Source organism: Natrix helvetica, assembly GCF_964273705.1.
Source record: "Natrix helvetica genome assembly, chromosome: Z".
NCBI lineage: Eukaryota > Metazoa > Chordata > Lepidosauria > Squamata > Natricidae > Natrix > Natrix helvetica.
This window is the reverse complement of record NC_138554.1, coordinates 73336957-73357341: the sequence shown is the minus strand read 5'-3', so window position 1 is coordinate 73357341 and position 20385 is coordinate 73336957. Positions and strand designations below refer to the sequence as shown.

The window sequence follows — 20385 nt, the reverse complement described above, 5'->3', positions numbered from 1 at the left end:
AGCAGTAGTTGCAGCTGGCCATGCACATGCGCACCAGCCAGCTGCTCTCTTTCGGGTTCCGGTGCTCCAGCGCACATGTGCCAGTTTCAGCACTTGGTGTCGAAAAGGTTAACAATCACTGCTGCAGGGTACACTCTAATGAGCTAATAGAGATTTCTTGGCTCCCCAACACGCAAGGCTGCAAGAGAATATTGCTAACCTTTGTGCAGATTGTTCTGCCATCAATGTTATTCAGGCTTGAGACTTCACTAAAGAAACTCTATATTTGGCCAAGGTGGGCATTTCACACCACCCAAATTCAGTTCCTGTTAAAGCCTGGGCAGAGAGCCAAGATACTGGATTTCATACTCAAGAGACCAGCTACTAAGTATCAAACAATCTCTCTTTGATGGGCAGCTTTCTGTGACTTCACCCTCCCCCTTGCATTTCTACAAATGCAGAAGAGTTTCTAACACAGGAAGAAGCAACTGTCTCTGAACAATGGATAAAACACAAACACATGGAGGTGAAGAAGGGGTAAGAGAGCAGGAATTTTGAATAGACTAAGGTAAAGTGGGATAAAAACCCAACTTCCTTCATTATTTCTGACTAATTTACATTCACTCGCTAATAAAATGGATGAAATACTTCTTTTAAATAGATGCAATTCTGATTTTTACAACTCAGCAGATCTCTGCTTCACTGAAACCTGGCTAAATGAGTCAATTCATGATAGCAGCCTGCATATCCCAGGATTTCAGATACAAAGAGCAGACAGAGCAGAAATATCTGGTAAAAAGAAGGGCGGAGGCTTATGTTTATATATTAACAGCTGCTTATTCTCAAATATAACTGTGTTTCCCCGAAAATACAACGCGTCCTGATAATAAGCCCATGCCACATTTTTATGGTGGGCAAAAATATAAGCCCTCCCCCACAAATAAGCTCCCTGGACAACCCCCCACCTCCAGCCAGGCAGAGCGCCCCTCATCAACCTAGCGGTATCCTGAAGATGTCAAGCCACGGAAACTGGGGGGAAGGCAAAGGTGATCTCGTTGCTTGGTGCCTTCAGGATACTGCTAGGTTGGTGAGCAGCGCTGTGCCCAGGTGAATAAGGGGGTTGCTGGGAGGCTGCTCTCTTGCGAGCAGGCTCCCAAAGGACCAGGCACAACCTCAGGGTCGAACGGCTGTGTTGCGCTGTCGCAACAGCAACACAGCAGCCATGAGAAGACCATGATCATGAGCAGCTTCCCAGCAACCCCCCCCTTCCAGCCGGGCACAGCGCTGTTCAATGGCCTAGGGGTATCGCCAAGCCGCATGAGCACCTGTTTGTTGCCGCCCGGCTCCCACGGGTTGGCGCTTTTGAAATGCCAGTGAATGGTGCTCTGCATGGCTGGAGAGGGGGGTCACGTGAGCAGCTGTTCTGCTCTCGCTCATGTGCCTCCCAGCCTCAAGATGCCCTGGCCCAGCTCTCCCTGCAGAGCCAGGGCACCTCCGCTGCTGCGACCACCGCCATCCCAGCATGGCTTTTTCGGCGGCTTCCAAACCAAGTCTTCCATCAGTGGCTGCTCTGGCCGTATGCTCTATGGTTGTGGGCCAGCTGCCTGCACAGCGTACAACCATAGAGCGTACAACCAGAGTGGCCACTGCTGGAAGACTCGGTTTGGAAGCCGCCGAAAAAGCCATACTGGGATGGTGGCGGCAGTGGAGGTGCTCTGGCTCTGCAGGGAGAGCTGGGCCAGGTCATTGTGAGGCTGGGAAGACCATGAGCGAGAGCGGAACAGCTGCTTGCACAACCCCCCTCTCCAGCTGTGCAGAGCACCATTCACTGGCATTTCGAAGGCACCAAGCTGCAGGAGCCAGGCAACGGACAGGCGCTCACGTGGCTTGGCGATACCACTAGGTCAGTGAATGGCGCTGTACCTGGCTGGAAAGGGGGGTTGCTGGGTGGCTATTCGTGAGCGTCATCGCTTTATGGCTGTTGTGTTGCGCTGCTGCAACAGCGCAACCCAGTCATTTGCCCATGAGGCTGTGCCCGGCTCTTTGGGAGCCCGCTCGCAAGAGAGCAGCCGTCCAGCAATCCCAAAATAAACCCTCCCCTCATAATAAGGCCCAAGCCATATTTTGTGGGTAAAAAGAAAATAAGACCCTGTCTTATTTTCGGGGAAACACAGTATACTAGAAAAATTATGTGATGTCGACTTAGAGACATTAATTATCAATTGCAAACCATGTGAGTTCTCATTTTTCCTAATTGCTGTGTATGTTTCTCCACCAGTATGTTTCTGCATTACGAAGTCTAGTTGACCAGATTATATGGGCTGAAGTTAAATACCCAGATTCACTTCCTATTATTTTAGGTGACTTTAACGAATGTAACTTAAGGAAAGAGCTACCAAAATATTTTCAGTATGTCAATTGTCTCATGAGAGGCAAGAATACTTTATACCATTGCTACACAATATTAAAAGATGATTATCAGTCTTTGCCACAAGCAGCTTGGGACACTCTGATCATTGCATGATTCACCTTGTACCTGCTTACAGACAAAGACTTAAAATCATGAAACCAACAATTAAATCAGTGAGGATTTGGACTGAGGAGGCAAAACTAAAGATATAGGCTTGCCTTGATTGCACAGATTGGAATGCTTTCAAAGATACCTCTGCAGACTTGGATGAACTGACAGATATTGTAACACCACATGTCAGTTTTTGTAAAGACCTGTGTGTGCCAACCAGAAACCTGTGAATATACAGTAACAATAAACCTTGGTTCACAGTTAAACTTAAGCAGCTACGTCCTACCAAAGAGGAAGCCTACAGAAAAGGCATTAGAATGCTGTACAATCAGGCCACAAATATATAAACAAGGGAGATTAGAGCAGCAAAAAGAAGCTATTCTGAAAAGCTAAGAAATCAGTTCTCAACAAATGAGCCAGCAAATATATGGAAAACTCTTAAAAATATCACCGGTTACAGCAAACGTCCTTCCCATGCTGAAGGAAATCAACAACTGGCAGATGACCTAAATGTGTTTTACTGTAGGTTTGAGAGAAAACTACTGCTACTCATCTCTACAATCCCCATGTTAGACACACTTACAACAACCAAGCCTCCTACAACTGACCCCATCCCATTAGGCCCACCACCTAAAAGCCAGGGAAAGCACCAGGCCAAGACAAGGTATTATAACTCCTTGTTGCTTAAAAGCTTGTGCTGACCAACTGTCTCCCATCTTCACCTACATCTTCAATAAATCACTAGGGATATGCTATGTTCCTTCTTGTTTCAAACACTCTACTAACATCCCAGTGCCGAAGAAACCCTCCATCAAAGAACTAAATTACTTCAGGCCAGTTGCTCTAACATCTGTAGTTATGAAAACCTCTGAAAGGCTAGTGCTGGCCCACCTGGAAACTATCATAGATCCGCTGTTAGACCCCTTGCAATTTACCTACCAAACAAATAGATCCACAGATGATGCTGTTAATATGACTCTGCAGTACATCCTACAACATCTTGAATCTCCAAAGACCTGTACAAGCTCCTCTTTGTAGACTTCAGCTCAGCATTCAATACCATCATTCCAGATACTCTTCTAACTAAACTAAATCAGCTAGTTGTACCTGATCACACTTGTAAATGGATCATAAGCTTCTTAACAGACAGGAAGCAGCAGGTGAAGCTAGGCAAAATCACATCAGATAATTGTGCAATTAGCACAGGAGCACCTCCCCCCAAAGGCTGTATGCTCGCTCCACTTCTCTCTATATACCAATGACTGCATCTCAAAAGATCCCTTTGTTAAGTACTGACAACAACGAATCTGCATACAGATGGGAGGTTGAACAAGTAGCCTTGTGGTGCAACCAGAACAATGTTGAACTAAATACACTGAAATCCATAGAAATGGTGGTAGATTTTAGGAGAAACCCTCCTATATTACTACCTCTTACAATACTAGACAACACAGTATCAACAAGTAGAGATCTTCAAGTTTTTAGGTTCTATCATCTAAAGACTTAAAATGGACACCTAACATAAAAAACATCATTAAAAATGCACAACAAAGAATGTTCTTTCTGCGCCAACTCAAAAAGCTCAAACTGCCCAAAGAGCTGATTCTGTTCTACAGAGGAATTATTGAGTCTGTCATCTGCACCTCTATAACTGTCTGGTTTGGCTCTGCAACCAAACAAAACAGACATAGACTTCAATGAACAATTAGAACTGCAGAAAAAACAATTACTATCAACCTGCCTTCCATTGAGGACTTGTATACTGCAAGGAGTCAAAAAGACTAAAAATATCTACAGATCCCTCACATAAATTATTTCAACTTCTACCCTCAAAATGGCACTATAGGGCACTGCACACAAGGATAGTTTTTCCCTGAATGCCATCACTCTGCTAAACAACTAATTCTCACAATACTGTCAAATCGTTTACTAAGACTGTATTACTATTATTCTCCTTATCCTTCTGAGTACCTATCTCTTCCCACTTCTTGCTATAGACATGTTGCTTGTATTTTTACAATTTATATTGTTTTGTTTCCTAGTGTGATTTGATTGTTTATTAGTAAGCTGAGATGTTGCACACAAGGGGGAATGTAAAAAAATTATAACATTAAAGAAAAAAAGTTTTGCCATTTCAATTTGGTCAGAACTCGAATTGGTTGCCAAAAGCCATAACTCAGTAATATTTTGGCACTCTGTAGCAGGTGTCTTGAAGGAACAGAGATTTGCGTTTGACATACCATTTTTTGCTGAGCCCTGGGAGAATTATTATCAGTGTTAGTTTGCTTCCATTGAACCTATAGAGAAACTGTCTTTAAGCAGTTATTTAGTAAACCCTAGAACTATTACTCCCCCTTGGCCACCAGTCTCAGAAAAGGATATACAATCCATCCCTAAAAGTATAAAAGCAATAAAGCCCCGGGTGAGGATATTTTACCAGCAGAATTATTTAATAAATTTCCCAATTGGTGGGGTCCAATATTTATATATTACATATATAAATAACACCTTCCATATACCAGATGGGTGGAATATAGCAATAGTTGTCCCCAACTATTAAAATAAAACCGATCCTAGTAATTATAGATAAAATAAAACTGATCCTAGTAATTATAGGCCCATCAGTCCGATTGACATTGCAGCAAAAATATATGCTAGGTTCCTTTTAAATAGAATTGAAATTTGGGTAGAAGAAAAACATATCCTTGCAGAACAACAAGCAGCTTTTAGATAAAGCCGATCCACTATTGATAACTGCTTTGTCTTGAAGCATCTAATTGCCAAATATGCCTATGAGAGGAGACCCCCGTTTGCTGCTTTTATAGACCTCACAGCAGCATTTGATATGGTAAACAGAGAAGTCCTATGGAGTAAACTGACATCTCTTACAATAGAACCTAGACTGCTGGCCTTGATTAAAGCCCTTTACACAAGTACCTGTTTAAGGGTGTGCTATGGGGTTAATAGGGCTCTGATTAACAGGATTCACACAAATAAAGGTGTAAGGCAAGAGTGTATCCTGGCCTGTAGGTTTCAGAAATCAATCATGGCAGTTTGTGTCCAAAATATCTGTCTGCCTTCGCAGAGTTTATTTGGCTTTTATACAGTTTTACAAGCAAAGCACAGAGCAACAATATATTGTTTTGGTTTACTCCCCCATTTTTTCCCTAGTGAATCCAAAATGCTATTCAGGCCAAGGTTAACTCCTGCCTTTGCTCGGTGAGATAGTGGGCTAAAAGATAACAGGCTACTCGAGACCATAGCTGAAATGCGTATGTCTGTGCGTCACCTGTCCTTTATTCCATCTGGTTCTGCTAATTAGGTGAGCTTGTAGGTATCCAAGATAACCAGCTACTGAGATCATGGTAGCTCCCTACACATGTCTTTGCGTAGCCTTACCTCTCATTCCTTCACTGGCCTCATTATTATTTAGCTTATATATCAATGACTTGCCAGGTTAATGAAAGATCCCATGGTACACATGCCAATGTTCCTAAATACATACTGTAACAGCTTGCTCTATGCTGATGATATGATTTTATTATCGTATTCATCAGAAGGATTACGTAGGCTATTAAGAAGATTCAGCTCTTATTGCCAAGATAATTCCCTAACCATTAGTAAATCTAAATAAAAAATCATGGTATTTGGAAAACATCATCAGAGACATAGAAGGAAATTAGGCAGTGAACCAATTGAACAGGTTAACACCTTTGTATATTTAGGCATAAATTTTTCCAAGACTGGATCTTGGGCTTGCCTTCATCAACGCAGTACACTTAGAGCAAAAGCTCGTTTGAATTTTTGCTTAAGTTAAAGAATCATAGTTACCCAGGTCCCTAGCCCCATTAATTAAAGTATATAAAGCTAAGGTTATCCCTATGCCCTTGTATGTAGCAGAAGTTTGGGGTCTATCCTCAACCAGAATAGCATATACAGAATAAATACAGTCCCAGCATTTGAAATGTATTTTAGGTGTGAATGTAAAAACATCTGCTGCAGCAGTTAGAGCTGAATTGGGAATTCATATAATTCATGCACTATTCAAAATTAGAACATATACAGTGGGGCAAAAAAGTATTTAGTCAGCCACCAATTGTGCAAGTTCTCCCACTTAAAAAGATGAGAGAGGCCTGTAATTGGCATCATAGGTAGACCTCAACTATGAGAGACAAAATGTTAAAAAAAAACACCAATCAATCACATTGGCTGATTTGGAAAGAATTTATTTGCAAATTATGGTGGAAAATAAGTATTTGGTCACCTACAAAAAAGCAAGATTTCTGGCTCTCACAGACCTGTACCTTCTTCTTTAAGAGGCTCCTCTGTCCTGCACTCATTACCTGTATCAATGGCACCTGTTTGAACTTGTTATCAGTATAAAAGACACCTGTCCACAACCTCAAACCGTCACCCTCCAAAGTCCACTATGGTGAAGACTAAAGAGCTGTCGAAGGACACCAGAAACAAAATTGTAGACCTGCACCAGGCTGGGAAGACTGAATCTGCAATAGGCAAGCAGCTTGGTTTGAGCAAATCAACTGTGGGAGCAATAATTAGAAAATGGAAGACATACAAGACCACTGATAATCTCCCTCGATCTGGGGCTCCACGCAAGATCTCACCCTGTGGGGTCAAAATGATCACAAGAACGGTGAGCAAAAATCCCAGGACCACACGGGGGGACCTAGTGAATGACCTGCAGAGAGCTGGGACCAACGTAACAAAGGTCACATCAGTCACACACTACGCCACCAGAGACTCAGATCCTGCGGTGCCAGACGTGTCCCCTTGCTTAAGCCAGTACATGTCCAGGCCTGTCTGAAGTTTGCTAGAGAGCATTTGGATGACCCAGAAGAGGATTGGGAGAATGTCACATGGTCAGATGAAACCAAAATAGAACTGTTAAGTAGAAACACAACTCGTCGTGTTTGGAGGAGAGAGAATGCTGAGTTGCATCCAAAGAACACCATGCCTACTGTGAAGCATGGGGGTGGCAACATCATACTTTGGGGCTGTTTCTCTGCAAAGGGACCAGGACGACTGATCCATGTACAGGACAGAATGAATGGGGCCATGTATCGTGAGATTTTGAGTGCAAACCTCCTTCCATCAACAAGAGCATTGGAGATGAAACGTGGCTGGGTCTTTCAACATGACAATGATCCCAAACATACTGCCTGGGCAACGAAGGAGTGGCTTTGTAAGAAGCATTTCAAGGTCCTGGAGTGGCCTAGCCAGTCTCCAGATCTCAACCCCATAGAAAACCTTTGAAGGGAGTTGAAAGTCCATATTGCCCAGCGACAGCCCCAAAACATCATTGCTCTAGAGGAGATCTGCATGGAAGAATGGGCCAACATACCAGCAACAGTGTGTGCCAACCTTGTGAAGACTTACAGGAAACGTTTGACCTCTGTCATTGCCAACAAAGGATATATAACAAAGTATTGAGATGAACTTTTGATATTGACCAAATACTTATTTTCCACCATAATTTGCAAATAAATTCTTTCCAAATCAGCCAATGTGATTGTTTGGGGTTTTTTTTACATTTCGTCTCTCATAGTTGAGGTCTACCTATGTTGCCAATTACAGGCCTCTCTCATCTTTTTAAGTGGGAGAACTTGCACAATTGGTGGCTGACTAAATACTTTTTTGCCCCACTGTAACTACTGGCACAAAGGCAATGAAATAGAGACTGATAGATCCCCAAGTTATGTCTTCTAGAGCAGATAAAATCACAATAAAAAATCTCCTGGATTACCAAACTAACAAATTTTTTAAGAAGCTGTGGCCTTCCTGTCTCTTGCGCAATAGGAGAGCAATAAAAAAGAGCTGCCCAAAGAATTAAGGATATAAAATCACAAAATGACATAGCTATGCTTAGTAAGGTGGATAACTTGAAATGGCTGAGCAAATAAAAATGTACTTTTCAAATAGATATAGCTATTTGAAGTTACAATTGCCAAAATTTCTTAGGGAGATATTTACATGAGCAAAATTTGAACAGCTCAACACAATGGTCAGATATGGGAGATTCCATTCTATATCCTAAAATGAACGTCTCTACATTTGTGGAGCAGCAGAGGTAGACCTGGCTCACATCGTATTTTTGTATTGCTTGTATAATGAATGATCCATTGGGATTCCCATATCAAAACAACTTACCTTATGTGCGAGCAGAATCTGAAAATAACATTTAACACAGCACAGTATTTAAGTAAAATGGTTCAGTTGAGATCTGCATATGTGGGACTGATTGGAATAGATTGCAAGGGTGACAATGAAATATAATTTTATCATATTTTAACTATATCTTAAATTCTATTCCAATTTCATTTTAGACTGTATTTTACTCCAATTTCATTTTAAATTGTATCTTATTCCAATTTCATTTTCAATTGTATTGCATCCCTCTCCTAGAAGAATGAAATATCCTAGGAAATATTGAAAAGGCAGATTGGATGTGAAAAGGGAAAACATGTTTTAAAGACAAAGTAGCTCCCTGCAGCTTCCTGCCCATCCCCCTTTGTCAATGGGCCATTAAGATGCCCAAGCCAATCCCTTTACATAATATAGAGTTCACCCCTTCAGCTCCAGGGTGATGGGATTAAGGCATGATAGTATTAGCCCTTTACCCAACTCACCACATGGCATCTGAGAATTCAATCAAACTTGGGATTCAAAACACAGTTTAGAGAGTTGTCCTTGCATGGCCCCATGGGAGTCTGACAACTAATCAGAATACATTTTCTTATACAGGAAGAGGAAACAGAGAGGTGGGGCTGAATAGAGAGTATAAAGCCAGGAACTTCCAGCACCTTGTTCTCTTTTTCTTCTTCTTCACCCAACATTGAAGCATGTGATCCCCTTTTTCTATTCAGGACTCAAGCCATGTGGTCCTATCCACCATTAAACCATCTTTCCACGCAGCCTCCATGTCTCCAGTGTCTTTTCCCCCACTTAGAGCTGAACCCAGGAGGACATTTATTCCAACAGTATTTTATCCAATTCCATTTTAAATTGTTTTTATCAAATTTTAGTAATAATTTGTTTCTGGAACTTTGCACTTTGATATGGCTTAAGGCCTAATCAATAAAGTAAATGCTAAATATTGTCTCCCCCAAAGAAGTCAATTTCCAATGCTTCAGAGAATTAGGAAGCAGATAATTTATTTGGGAAAATATGGTACTGTTTTACATACATTTATCTATACAGGCCCATCACTGCACCTTTAGAGTAGACAATATACAAATTCCAGGAAAATATTGCAAAGTAATAATCAAAAGAAATTAAAGGCAGGAGAAAGGGAAATCTGTGTAAAACTAGTTTACACAGCAATTGCTAAAAGCTCTCCAAACCTTTCTATCCTTGCAACGTCTCTTTACTTATACCATATCCATGTATTTATACATTACTTTTTGTATTTTAAATGTCTATGTTCTTCACATAATGTTTTCCATGAACAAAATGTATTAATGTGTTAATAGTAAATACTTTTTAATAACATTTTGTAATCAGAAAAGGTATTACCAAACTCGTGATTTCAAACCTAATCAAAACTTTCTTGATCATCTTCTTCTCCATCCATTCAGTCTTCCTTCGTATACTTGTTCTATGATGTTATTTATAGCATGCAAACATGCAAAGGGCAATCAGTACTAAAGAAAGTTAGCACCCACTCCTTAGAAGAATGAAATGTTTTAGGAAATATTAAAAAGGCAGAATATTACATTTTTCCTAAAGGAGAAACATGTTTCTAAAGACAGAAACTCAGAGCCTCAGCTCTCTGCCCCAAGTAGAAACTAAGGGACCAACTTTTAGAAATGCAGTTTTGGTAATCTATTCAAGACTGGACCTCCATGCTGTTACAGGCGTTGTAGGCTTTGTATTGCAACTTTATTCCTCTCTTGCATTCACTTCTATTGTTCAGTGATGCCTTTCCTGCCTCTCTAGGATTTACCTCTATCTGCTCCTGTGAGGCACTTCCTATTACTGTTATATTTATATAGTTATATTCTTGATGGCTTGTATAGTGTTTTAACTGCATTTTGATTAAGCAACAGAACCGAAAATCAGCTGCTGGTAAGGGGTGCATGTGTATGCGCGGTGGAGCTCAGCTGGGGTGACGGCGTGCGTGCTGGCAGAGAAGCCTCCTTTACCTTTACTTTTAGGACATGGATCAAAAAGCAACTTTTTATTTATTTTTAAAAATGAGCATTTTTCATATAGAGTAAGCATGTTTGTTGTACATATACACTTCATGACATGTAACAGAAATGAATACGGGTCATTTAGCATCTGTTTGAGCTTACAAAAGACCTCCCCAGATCTACTTACAGTTCTGATGCCCCACACACACCCCTCCCGCAAACACCTTGCATACATGTGATCTCATTTGGGAGGTTTTGCAATTATCTTGCATTTACAGCCATTTGCAGGATCCTGCAATCACATGACAATGGTTTTTACTTCACAACAGCAACATTGCTTCATGACTGCCATAAAATGTTCATAAAATTAAGTGCAGTCATGTGGTAACTCACCTAACAACCACCACAACTTACAATTATAGTTCCAGGTTCATTTACAGTGCCAAAGTATTCATTTCATTTCCATAACACACCTCTAAACTGAGAAAGCTTGAAAAATAACTGCAGACAAATAAATTGGTCTCAAATATAAATAGTTCAATAGTTCTTTTTAGAATAGCAAATAAGCATCAAGTGCTTGTATTATTTATTCTTTTGGAATGGTTATACAGCTTCTAAAGTTAATTATTGCCTTTCTTTTAGAGGAGGAAAAATGTGTGGTTGTCATTATAAAACCTGATGCTGTTACAGAAGGAAAAGTTGAAGAAATAAAGCAATTGGTGAGCATAAAAACACAGACACAATTCCATTTCAATTTTAAATGAGAATAGAAGGAATTTGCTAAGATGAATCCATAAAATTCATAAGTGGCCTGAGCTGAGCAGAAGACACATTGTTATGACAGTTTAGTGTGAGCCATGCCAAGGCTTGTTAAGAGCCCAAGTAAACTCCTACATGACAGGTTGCTGCTCTTAGATGCATCACCAAATGACTGCTATGACATGGATGAGACACCTACGAATGGGCCAGGGATTTGATCATATAGCGATTAATTTTATTTATTGTCTCCTCTTACCACCACTCACATCAACAAATCCCTCCATCTATAGTAAAATGATTTTGATTAGCAGTGCCCTTTCTTAACAGGGTACTCTAATTCAGACACACTATACCCTAATATCTGGATTGTTTAAATATGTTTTCTCAAGTGATACCATGCATATTGTTTAGAAGCTATTATTATACAGAATGCAGCAGCCAGATTGCTCAAATAAGCATGTATTAGTGTTGAAGTTCCTGCATTGGCTACTTATTAGCTATTGAACCAAGTCAAAGTTCTTCTAATGGGATTCAAAATTCTAACTATTATGTTGCCTGTTAAAAATACTAAGGTCATTGGAAAAGTCATTATTGTGACATACTGCCGGATGTGACAGCTGCTTTTTGGGAATGTTCTTCTGTCTGACATTCAGGTGATATCAGCTTTGATGTGTTTTTCCAACTCAAATGTGCAGTATTGTTTAAGATAATTTTTGTTATGGTCTGAAGTAAAGTTATTGAATAAATAAGGTAATTAATAAGTCATATATAAGAAAAGATAACAGAATGTGGCTCAACTTGTTTGGCTTTGAAAAACTATAATCTGATTAATATTTAGCTGAAAGACTACTCAGAAATTGTGAGCTGTACACTAGAAAAAACAGAAGCTGGAAGAACAAAACGATAAATCACTTCAATTTAGTGGTTAAAAAACATGCAAATCAAGATAAATTTTATCTTTTTAGTGAAGTGTTCATGAAAGTCTGCATAACAATACACACACACACCACTTATGTAAAATAAAGTTTTAGAGCTAAAACTATATGATGGATTAAATATTTACCAGGTAAGTATAGTATACTTAGCATACATAGCAGTGGTGGGTTTCAATTTTTTTTGTTACCTACTCTGTGGGTGTGGCCTCCTTTGTGGGAGTGGCTTGCTGGCCATGTGACCTGGTGGGAGTGGCTTGCCAGTTATGTGACCAGGTGGGCATGGCTAACTTGGAAAATGTGAAACTCACTTAACGACGCTCTTGCTTAGCAACCAAAATTTTGGGCTCAATTGTGGTCATAAGTTCTCTTTTTCTTTCTTTCTTTCATCTCTCTCTCCCACTTTCTTTTTTCTTTTTCTTTCTCTCTCTCTCTCTGGCTCTTTGTCTCTCTCTCCCTCCCTCCCTCTCTGTCTCCCTCTGTCATTTTCTCTGGGTGTCTGTCTGTCTGTCTCTCTGTATCTCTGTCTATCTCTCCTCCCTCCCCCATCTCTGTCACTCTGTGTGTGTGTGTGTCTGTCTGTCTCTCACTCACTCTGTGTGTGTGTGTGTGTGTGTCTGTCCGTCTCTGTCTCTCCCTCTGTCTCTCCCCCCTCCCTTCCTCTCTCTCTGTCACTCTGTGTGTGTATGTGGGTGTGTCTGTCTCTCACTCATTCACTTAATCACTCACTCTGTGTGTGTCTCTCTCTGTCTGTCTATATTTCTCTCCCTCCCTCCCCCTCTCTGTCTCTCTGTCTCTCTCTCTGTGTCTGTCAGTCTCTCTCTGATTCCCTCTCTCACTCCCTCTCTCTCTCTCAATCAATCAATCAAACTTTTATTCTCTGTTCCTCTGTCTGTCTGTCTGTCTCTCTCTCTCTCTCACACACACACACACACACACACACACACACTGTGGTCACCTTGTTGAGTGTTCCAATCACATTTGAAACACTCAACAACTGGCCTGCATTTATGGTATTTTGCAGCATTCTGCAGTCATAGGACCAAAATATATGCCTGCAGAATGCTGCAAAATACCATAAATGCAGGCCAGTTGTTGAGTGTTTCAAATGTGATTGGAACACTCAACAAGGTGACCACAGTGTGTGTGTGTGAGAGAGTGAGACAGACAGACAGACAGACAGACAGAGGAACAGAGAGAGGGAGTGAGAGAGGGAATCAGAGAGAGACTGACAGAGTCTGACAGAATCAGAGAGGTACTTTTAACTACCTGGCAGCGGCGTTTTTCCTTGGGGAGCTCCTCAGAACATCCCAAGACTTCGGAGGGAAGCTTACAGCCCAGAGCAGGAGCAAAGCCCCTTTTCCAACTGGCCTTTCCTTGCTTGGAGGGCTTCGGAGGGAAGCTTCTGCAGAAGTCCGGGCGAGTGACAACAAGTTCCCACCGTTACGAAGTCTCGGAGGCTGTAATTTTCTGAGCTGTGTGCGCGCGCCTGTTTTCCAAGGCGTGGAGCAGCGGTGAGGCTCTGCGCGGCGAGCGGTGATTCTGGATGCCATCCGGGAAGACGAGGAACGCGAGGGGGGACTGTTGATGGCCTACAGAATCACCGCTCGCCGCGCAGAGCCTCGCCGCTGCTCCATGCCTAGGAAAACAGGCGCGCGCGCACAGCTCAGAAAATTACAGCCTCCGAGACTTCGTAATGGTGGGAACTTGTTGTCACTCGCCCGGGCTTCTGCAGAAGCTTCCCTCCAAAGCCTTCCGAGGGAGGAAAGGCCAGTTGGGAAAGGGGCTTTGCTCCTGCTCCGGGCTGTAATTGCACCTATGTTTTCCACGGCGTGGAGCAGCGGCGAGGTTCTGCGTGGCCGGCAATGATTCCGGGGGCCATCAGTGCGGGGCAGGGTTCCCCCTCGCGTTCCTCGTCTTCCCGGCTGTAATTGCGCCTATGTTTTCCACGGAGTGGGGCCGCGGCCAGAAGACAAGGAACATAAGGTAGCGCAGCGGTGGCGGTGGGGAGTCAGCCCCAATGCAAAAAACGCCAAGGGGGCGGGGCAGGAAATTACTTCCGGGTTCATTGTCCAACTGGATCGTGCGATCCAATGCGATCCGGCAGAAACCCACCACTGATACATAGTATAACATAAAGTCTTATTGAGTGCTGGAAAGACCAAACTGGCCCACAAAAAAAACCAAAGGAAGAGTACAAAAGAGACCTGGCAAGCAAAGTATTACACGGTCAATGCATTTAAAAAAATAGCAATCCAAGCAGATAATAACAAAATATGGCACTGGCTAAGAGCAGGAAAGTAAGAGACAGATTTCTGGATGTACAAGATCAAGCTTTAAAAACAAATGCATACAAAGCCAGAACTGAAAAGACAGCAACAATGCAAAGAAGGTGAAGAAGCAATGGAGTACCTAGTTAGCTACTGCAAGAAAATTGCACAGATGAATTAAAAATAATGACATGACAAAGTAGTTACAATGATGCACTAGAAGATCTGCCAAAAATAGCAATAGCACTTAGATTATATCTTAAGAAGGAATTCTTTTTTTCAACCACTCATGGGAAAAGAAACTGACGCTATTGTGATCTGCAGAACATATTCTGCAGAACATATTCCATGTATACACTTATGCCCATAGAATACTCAAACTATATAATGTATGTACCAAATGTAAACTAATCAAGCTACTAGAAGAAAATGTAAAGGGTCTAGAGCAGGGGTATCAAATTCGATTTCATTGAGGGCCACATTGGGGTTGCGTTTGACCTTGGGGGCTGGGGTGGTTGGACGTGGCCAGCATGACATCACCTGTGTCAGGGTTGTCTGTGGTGGCCCAAGTGCTCTGCCTGTGAAAACATGCTTCTGAGCTCCATTTTCAGATGCAACAGCCTCCAACTGCCCTTTGCCAGTGAAAATGAGCTCAGGGGGGGCCACTTGTAGCCCCTCTCACCTCCATTTTCACTGGTAGAGGGTGGCAGGAGGCCATCACAGCTGAAAACAGAGCCTGGGAGGGCTGTGCATGAGCTTCCCAAGCTTAATTTTCACTGGCAGAGGCACCACTGGCTGGTCCTTTGCTGTTTCTAGGGTGGCCCTGAGGCCTTGAGTTTGATACCCCTAGTCTAGAGGAAGCGCTAACCACTCTGAAATTCAACCTACAAAATGAGAAACCCCAAACCTTGCAAGAAGAATATGCCCAAATTGACCATAATAATGCTCAAACAACTTCTAAAAGAATTGACCCCTTAGATGAAGAAGACAGATGGAAATACGTCACTCATAGAAAAAAAAACCTAGTACAAAACCTCTGTCCAACCCAATCCACTCTGACGAAGAAAGTCAAGGACTTAGGTGTACAAGAGGTTTTTTTCAACTGTACTTCCAACAAAAGGTAAGAGAACAAATAATTCTAGACGTGAACCACTGACTAAAGGATGGGTGTCAAATGCACAAAGACTGAGGAACAAATAGGGTGAACTTGAACTATTAATACATGAAGTAGATATGATATAGTTGGAATAACAGAAACTTGGTGGGATGAAACCCATGACTGGAACATACTGATAGAAGGATACAAACTGTTCAAAAAAACCAGACCCAATAAAAGAGAAGGTGGGCTTGCATTGTATGAAAGGATCATTATATTGCTATAGAAATGCATGAAACCGAAGACAAAAACCACCTAGAATGCATATGGGTCAATATAAAAGAAAAAAAGAACAACATTGCCATAGGTGTATACTGTAGGCCACCCAATCAAGCAGAAAAAACAGATGTCCTTTTTGCTAACCAACTAACAAATATACGTAGGAAACACACTAGAATAGTAATGGGGGGACTTCAATTACCCTGACATCAATTGAAAGACTAATTCTGCACCAAGTGAGAAATCAAATAGGTTCCTAACCAACCTGGCTGACAACTTTGTTGTCCAAATGGTAGAGGAGGGAATTAGCAGGACAGCCATACTGGACTTAATTCTTACAAACAGAGAAAAAGTGATAAAGGAACTTAGAACTGTGGAAACCTTGTGTGAAAGTGACCATGTCATACTAGAATTCAACATAATGCAAACACAAGCAACAGAAAATAATGATACCAGGGTTTTATATTTCAAAAGAGCTGATTTTAATAAACTCAAAGATAACTTGGGAAAGATTCCTAGGTTGAAAATCCTAAAGGGGAAAATAACTCAAGAATCTTGGGAAACTCTGAAAAATATGATCATAAAAGCCCAGTCCAGAACAATACCCCTGAGAAAGAAAAACAAGAAATCCAAGAAGAAACCAGCATGGCTGCAGAAATATCTCTCTGACAAATTGAAAGACAAAAAGGACAAGTACAACAAATGGAAAGAGGAATACATAACTAAGGCAAAATATCATCAGATAGCCAGAACTTGCACAGATAAAGTCAGGAAAGCAAAGGCTCAGAATAAATAAAGACTTGCAACAAAAGTAAAAGATAATTTAAAAAAAGTTTCTTCCAACATTTAAATAACAAGAAAAAAAATCAAGGAAACAGTCAGTCCACTAAAGAGAGAAGATGGCAAGGAAGTAACAGGCAGCGCAGAGAAAGCAGAGCTGCTTAACTCATACTTTGCATCGGTCTTCATGCAAAAAGGAACTATAGCTCAACCTACCAAAAACATAACTGTAAAAGACAGACTTGAAATAAAACTTAAAATAAGCAAAAAATAGTAAGAGAACACCTGTCTGATTTTGAATAATACAAATCACCAGGACCTGATGGGCTTGTCAGAGTGTGCACAGCGTGACTATTATTTTGAGACAACCCAGGAGCAAAATACAGTACACAGAGGTTTTGTCTGTGTATATAAACAGTGATTTATATACAGAACCTATATATACATACATATACATGTCAGGCAAATACTAGGCAATCAATCAATCTTCAACTCTACATGGAGAACTACAATGGAAATAGATATACGAGGAGACAGATACACGAGAAGAGAGAAATACGCCCTCTAATGGTCTCCTTTATCTAGATAGCTTCTTAAAGCGGCGATAACCGGGCTTCTTAAAATGGCACTATCTTTGCTGACTCATCCTCATTCTAAAGGAGCTGGCAGATGTCATCTCAGAATCACTGTACCACATCTTTCAAAAATCCTGGCGCACCAAGAAACTACTAGAGGACTGGAAAAGAGCTGATGTGGTTCCACTCTTCAAAAAAGTAAACAAAAACAGACCCAGGAAACTACAGACCGATCAGCATCAATACCTGGGAAGATAATGGAAAAGATAATAAAAAAACAGATCTGCCAAACTCTAGAATAAAGTAATAACTAGCAGTCAGCATGTGTTTGTTAAAAACAGATCTTCCAAAACCTATCTTATTTAATTCTTCAACATAGTGACTAAATTAGTAGACCAGCGAAATGCTATGGATATAATATGCTCAGCAAGGCACTCAACAAAGTAGACCACAACCACCTTCTTGGTAAGCTAGAAAAAAATGGGACAGATAGTATCATAACTGGCCAACAAACCGTACTTAATGAGTAGTCCTTAATGGTTCTACATCTTCAAGGAAGGAATTAAACAGTGGGGTATCACAAGGTTCTGTCTTAAGCCCAGTACTCTTCAATATCTTCATAAGCAAATTAGATGAGGGAATAGAAGGGGAACTTACCAAATTTGCAGATGACACTAAGCTGGAAGAAATAGCTAACACCTAAAAGATAGGCAAGATCCAAATGGATCTTGATGAACACTGGGCCCTATCTAACAAAATGAAATTCAATGTAGAATTTGGTCTCAAAGCAAAATCTTACACTTAAGCAAGAAAAACCAAAAGTAAACATATAGACTGGGTGAAACCAGGCTTAATAGCAGTAACTGTGAGAGGAATCTTTGAGTCTTAGTGGATAACCAGATAAATATGAGCCAGCAGTGTGCAGCTACATAAACAGAGGGATACAATCAAGATCAGGTGAGGAACTCTATTGACTTTGGCTTTGAAATATATTTTGTCAGTTCTCAGAATGCAGCACCTTGTCAAACATTCTAATAAAATCATCACCAACTCTAACAATGGAAAGAAACTCCTTTAAGCTTTTGGTAAGATGTACATTTGTTAACATATTAGTTAACATATTCTTAAACTAAATAATTGGTTAATTTAAAAAAAACTTTAAGAACTGAAACAAATAACCTATTTCTCCCTTTTTAAATATATTTGCATTTTTCTACAACTGAAGATTATTGAAGCAGGCTCTGTCATTCTTGCAGAAGACAAGAAGATTTTAACTGATGAGCAAGTTAGGAATTTTTATGAAAGCAAATCAGAAGAGGTAATAAGCTCTAGAAGATGGGGAGGTGAGGGCACAGTTACTGTTAAGCTATAAAAGGCTTTCAATATAGAGGAAATATTGTTCATTGTAATTACAGAATATTAATTATGATATAAATTGCATCTTATCATAGTTGTGAAAGTTCAACCAGATCGTGCCTTTTAAATAACCCAGAAGTTAAATAATTTATGAACGAATTTCTCTCAAGGCTATCTTCCCAAGCTTTCCCAAGGCTACCTTCCCAAAGACTTAAAGGGTCTTCTTCTAGATTCATGAACAATCATTATTCTAATATAATATAACACAATAATAAGACAAGATTTCTATCATTTCAACCATGGCTGGGTAATGTTAATGGCTTCAATGCCAGAATTAGAATAAGAGCTAGAATAGCTAGAATAAAGATGTTTTCATTCTTTTGCTTGAAAGTCTCACTAGATGCTTTTCAGAAGTGTAGGCACTCTTTGGGATACTAGCTTACTAACCAATATATCACTATTTTATCCATATAGTACTATTCTAAGGTTTGCTTGGTCAAATACACTCCACTTTACAGTATAATTATAAATTGTCATCATTAGCTAGGAATTTTTATTTTTATTTTCCTGGGGGGAGGGTTTATTGCTATACTGTATAGACTTCCATTTCCGTCTGTGCTCACATTTATTTTTTGTTAATGTGTTTCAAATATCATGCATTTGATTCCTTGGTCTTTAATACATAGCCTGAGAGAGGTGATTGCTTTATTGAGAGTCAGTATGTAATCATAAAATATCTAGAATTTTAAACAATCTTCAACTTAGAGTACTGTTATTATAAACATTTCTTAGAAAATACAGTTTATTTTTATATATACAGTTCTGTATATTCAACCTGTTTGTTCCTCAATAGCCAGTTATATATATTTTAGTACTTATGAGAGCCTGCATGTTAAAAAAAGTTAAAATATTATTATTATTATTATTATTATTATTATTATTATTATTATTATTATTATTATTATTAATAATAATAATAATAATAATAATAATAATAATAATAATAATAATAATAATAATAATAATAATAATAATAATAATAATAATAATAATAATTTTATTTCTTAGCCGCACCCTCTCCCGAAGGACTCGGGGCGGCGTACAATAAAACACATAAAAAACAATATGGACAATACACACACAGAATAAACGAACACGCGTACATGGAGGAGGTATGAAGATAAGAAAAGACAGTTAAAACATAGTTTAAAATCCCCTAATAAAAGTCTAAATATTAGACTAGAATCAGGGAGTAATGTCCTTAGAAGTAAGCTAAAATATAAATATATCAAATAATATGAACACAAATAAAAAAAGAACATTCTCTTTAACATTAATTCACTTATTCTTTAAAATTAACATTGACATTCTGTAAGGTCCTGCCTCTACTCCCCGTTCAAGAAAGTACGAACTCTTGAGATAGCAGCATTTCAAAAGGAATCTTTTATTGAAAGGAAGTGAGTGCAAGACAAAAGCAAAGCATTGCCTAAGGCCCCTTAGGCAATTCTGTTAGGATAAAAAAGTTAGAAATTCCTCCCCTCAGTCCAATATTAAATGAGCCAATACACAGATGCCAAGATGTTGTGGAAATGGCCATCCTGGGAAGGAGATAAGGTGCTTCTTTCAGGGGGCTTCAAGACTTAGGCAAAGCAGATGGCCCTCCCCCCTTATACATTCCCCCAAAG

The 20385-nt window shown here is 40.1% G+C and overlaps 1 protein-coding gene across 1 annotated transcript in view; it reads left to right on the top strand.

Moving 5' to 3' along the window:
* Nucleotides 1-20385, top strand: part of NME8 (NME/NM23 family member 8) — a gene marked incomplete at its 5' end in the record, with an annotated part of 88019 nt that overhangs the window by 43552 nt on the left and 24082 nt on the right. Inside the window, 2 exons of the mRNA XM_081932600.1 lie at nt 11296-11372; nt 18570-18662. Of these exons, the coding sequence (XP_081788726.1) occupies nt 11296-11372; nt 18570-18662 (170 nt within the window). The remainder of the gene's footprint in view (nt 1-11295; nt 11373-18569; nt 18663-20385) is intronic.